This window comes from Tachysurus fulvidraco, chromosome 2, assembly GCF_022655615.1.
Source record: "Tachysurus fulvidraco isolate hzauxx_2018 chromosome 2, HZAU_PFXX_2.0, whole genome shotgun sequence".
NCBI lineage: Eukaryota > Metazoa > Chordata > Actinopteri > Siluriformes > Bagridae > Tachysurus > Tachysurus fulvidraco.
The window spans coordinates 43,046,425-43,050,198 of record NC_062519.1 but is presented as its reverse complement, the minus strand read 5'-3'; the positions used below and the strand labels follow the sequence as shown (position 1 = coordinate 43,050,198).

Below are 3,774 nucleotides of genomic sequence, written 5' to 3'. Positions count from 1 at the left end.
CTGTCCCCTGTTCTGAAGGCTAGGTCCCTAGACCTCAGCAGAGCACGCACATTAGCATTCATCCACGGCTTCTGGTTGGGGCGTGTAGTGATGGTCTTGGAAACGGTCACGTCATCAATGCACTTGCCGATGTAACTGGTCACTGCTGACGTGTACTCCTCCAAGTTGACGGAGTCGCCGTTGGTTGCAGCCTCCCTGAAGATATTCCAGTCAGTGCACTCAAAGCAGTCCTGAAGAGCAGAAGTGGCTCCTGCTGGCCAGGTTTTCACCTGCTTCAGAACCGGTTTTGAGCGTCTGACGAGTGGTCTGTATGCAGGAATTAGCATAACAGTGATGTGGTCTGAGTAGCCGAGGTGGGGGCGGGGCTCCGCACGGTACGCACCGGGAATGTTTGTGTAAACAAGATCCAGCGTGTTTTCACCTCTCGTAGCAAAGTCCACATGCTGATGGAATTTAGGGAGCACTGACTTAAGATTTGCATGGTTGAAATCTCCGGCGATGATAAAAAGTCCGTCGGGGTGAACATTCTGTAGGTCGCTAATAGCTCCGTATAGCTCACTTAGCGCCTCTTTAGCATTAGCGCTAGGAGGAATGTAAACTCCGACAATGTAAACAGTAGTAAATTCCCGTGGTAAATAAAATGGTCTGCATCTAACAGTCACAAACTCTACTGACGATGAGCAGTAAGTAGAAACAAGCACAGAGTTCTTGCACCATTCCGTGTTGATATAAACACACACACCACCACCGCGAGTCTTACCGCAAAGAGCTGCATTTCTGTCGGCTCTAAATGAAGTTAGCCCGTCCAGCTGAATGGCGGCGTCCGGAACTCTGTCGCTGAGCCACGTCTCCGTGAAAACAAACACACAGCAGTTTCTAACCTCTCTCCGTGTAGAGCGTTCGAGTCGGATGTAGTCCAGTTTATTGTCCAGGGAGCAAACGTTGGATAGTAGAATGGATGGGAGAGCCGGCCGGCTAGGGTTTGTTTTTAGCCTAGCACGGACGCCCGCTCGCTTACCGCGCTTCCGCTTCCTCGCGAACCGCTTTCGGCGTCCCCTCCCCTGGTCTCTGGTATCAGGCGACACCGGGGACTGGAGGCCTGGTCTCCGCAGCAAGCCGAGGTCACGAAGCCTAACCAGTACATCATCGTGCAGGTTGGTTGTTACACGATTTCTGTACTTTATTAGGTCCTGGTGTTTGTATACATGTTTGTATACATGAACACCGCTGTCTCTGGCATCCATGTAGAAGCAATGGTCGGGCTCAGAACCGTAAATAAAGACTTAAAAACGTAATTAGCACCGTATTGAATCCGGAGAGGCCGCTGCGTGCTACTGCCGCGCCGCCATCTTGGATCAGTATCACATACAGATACACTCACACACTCATACACACATACAGATACACTCACACACACTCACACTCTCACACACACACACACACACACACACACTCACACACACACACACACACTCTCACACACTCACTCACACACACTCACACACACACTCACACACACACTCTCACACACACTCACACACTCTCACACACTCACACACACTCATTCACACACATACAGATACACTCACACTCACTCACACTCACTCACACACATACACACAGATACACACACACACACTCACACACTCACTCTCACACACACATACACACACACACACTCACACACACACACATACAGATACACTCACACTCACTCACACTCTCACACACAGATACACACACAGATACACACACACACACACGCAAAGATACACACACACACATACACACATACACACACATACACACATACACATACACACACAAAGATACACACAAATACATACACACACATACACACAAATACATACACACATACACAAAGATACACACAAATACATACACACACACATACATACACAAAGATACACTCACACACTCATACACACATACAGATACACTCACACACACTCACACTCACACACACACACACACACACTCACACTCACACACACTCACACTCACACACACTCACACTCACACACACACACACACACTCTCACACACACTCACACACACACTCTCACACACACTCTCACACACTCTCACACACACTCTCACACACTCTCACACACACTTACACACACTCACACACACTCACACACACTCACACACACTCACACACACTCACACTCACACACATACAGATACACTCACACTCACTCACACACATACACACAGATACACAGATACACACACACACACACTCACACACTCACTCTCACACACACATACACACACACACTCACACACACACACATACAGATACACTCACACTCACTCACACTCTCACACACAGATACACACACAGATACACACACGCAAAGATACACACACACACATACACACATACACACGTACACACACAAAGATACACACAAATACATACACACACATACACACACACATACATACACAAAGATACACACACACACACACACACACACACGCCTGTACCACAGCCTCAGTGAGCTGTGCTTGGTGACTTTAATATCGTCTCCATACTGAGGATTATTTTCTCTCCATCCTGAACTCTAACGCTCGAGTGCTGCATCTTTAGAGTCTCACAGCTTCACATCCAAACAAGATTAGACTCCAATTCACTTTCATTCTCAATGATGCGCTTTTCCGGCTGTCTCACTACTTCAGCTCCTTCTTCGCTGTCGTTAATCTGATCATACGACTGTCCTGATGCCTTTATTTAAACAGTTTTAATTTACTGAGATCTACAACACTCATGTTGAGGTTCTGAGCGTTCTCGTCTCACAGCTCCGGGTTAGTGTGTGTGTCGAGTTTCATGTGTTCTACACGTGTCCATGTTCATGACCCTGAGCAGAATAACAGCTCTTACTGAAGAAAATACAAAAAAACATTTTCTCACCTTCAGCATGAACTTTGTGTTTATTGATGAAGTAAATCATTATAAATACACACGAGACATTTGGCAAGGTTTTAATCCTATTACACTGAATAATAATGGATGTGTTGTGTGTCTACATGAGCAGTGATTACACCTACAGTGTAAAGAGTGTCAGGGATCTTTGGTTATGTCCCACTTCACAAATCAGACCCTGTTAATGTGAGCATTTGTTTAATCTCAGAAAAAAATAAGAAGGAATATTTCGCAGGAAGTGTGATGCAGATGAGGCTCGAGTCTCACACACACCTGGTTCATTAAATAATCTCAAAGCAGCACTAGGATCTTTTTTTTTTCTTTACAAGGTCAAATATAAAACAGTTCATCCTTCGAAGGTCATCCAGGAGAAAACGGATGATACAGACAGACGGACGAGGCTCGGGTCCTTCTCTGTCTCGTGAGTCCATCAGATCTTCCCAGTAAACCCCAATGTCAGCGTTTCCTCCAGCAGACTCTGGGGTGTTTGTGCATCTACCTGATCTTCTTGGACCTGGAGTTTGGGGAGTGGCCTGTTGAGGAGTGGGCGGGGCTATCGTTTAGTGTGAGTGGTTTGGGAGCATAGGTCTTATTTCTGCTCTCTTGCTTATCCGGTTGGTTGTGGTGCTTTGTGTTCATCTGTTTAAAGGACTTCAGGGAGAAGAAGCATGGTTCAGTATGATGCTGGTGATGTTGGCGCCATCTTGTGGCGGATTTTATTTTATTTTGTACCCTGTACTACATTCACTCAGACTTCAGAAACCCAATAAGTTTATGAATAAAATGTGTGGAAGAACCGACCTGCACCATGCACACACCGG

General features: G+C 46.3%; 1 protein-coding gene across 5 annotated transcripts in view; it reads right to left on the bottom strand.

The window, feature by feature from the left end:
- Window positions 1-2,938: 2,938 nt before the first annotated feature.
- The window catches only part of stk33 (serine/threonine kinase 33), an 18,397-nt gene continuing 17,561 nt past the window's right edge, over window positions 2,939-3,774 (bottom strand). For all 5 annotated transcript variants that reach the window (XM_047802670.1, XM_047802658.1, XM_047802656.1 and 2 more), the window contains exons 12-13: window positions 3,755-3,774; window positions 2,939-3,604 (exon numbers count right to left, since the gene is read on the bottom strand). The exon at window positions 3,755-3,774 is cut by the window's right edge and continues 76 nt beyond it. In XM_047802670.1, coding sequence (XP_047658626.1) covers window positions 3,449-3,604; window positions 3,755-3,774 — 176 coding nt within the window. In that variant the 3' untranslated portion in view covers window positions 2,939-3,448. The remainder of the gene's footprint in view (window positions 3,605-3,754) is intronic.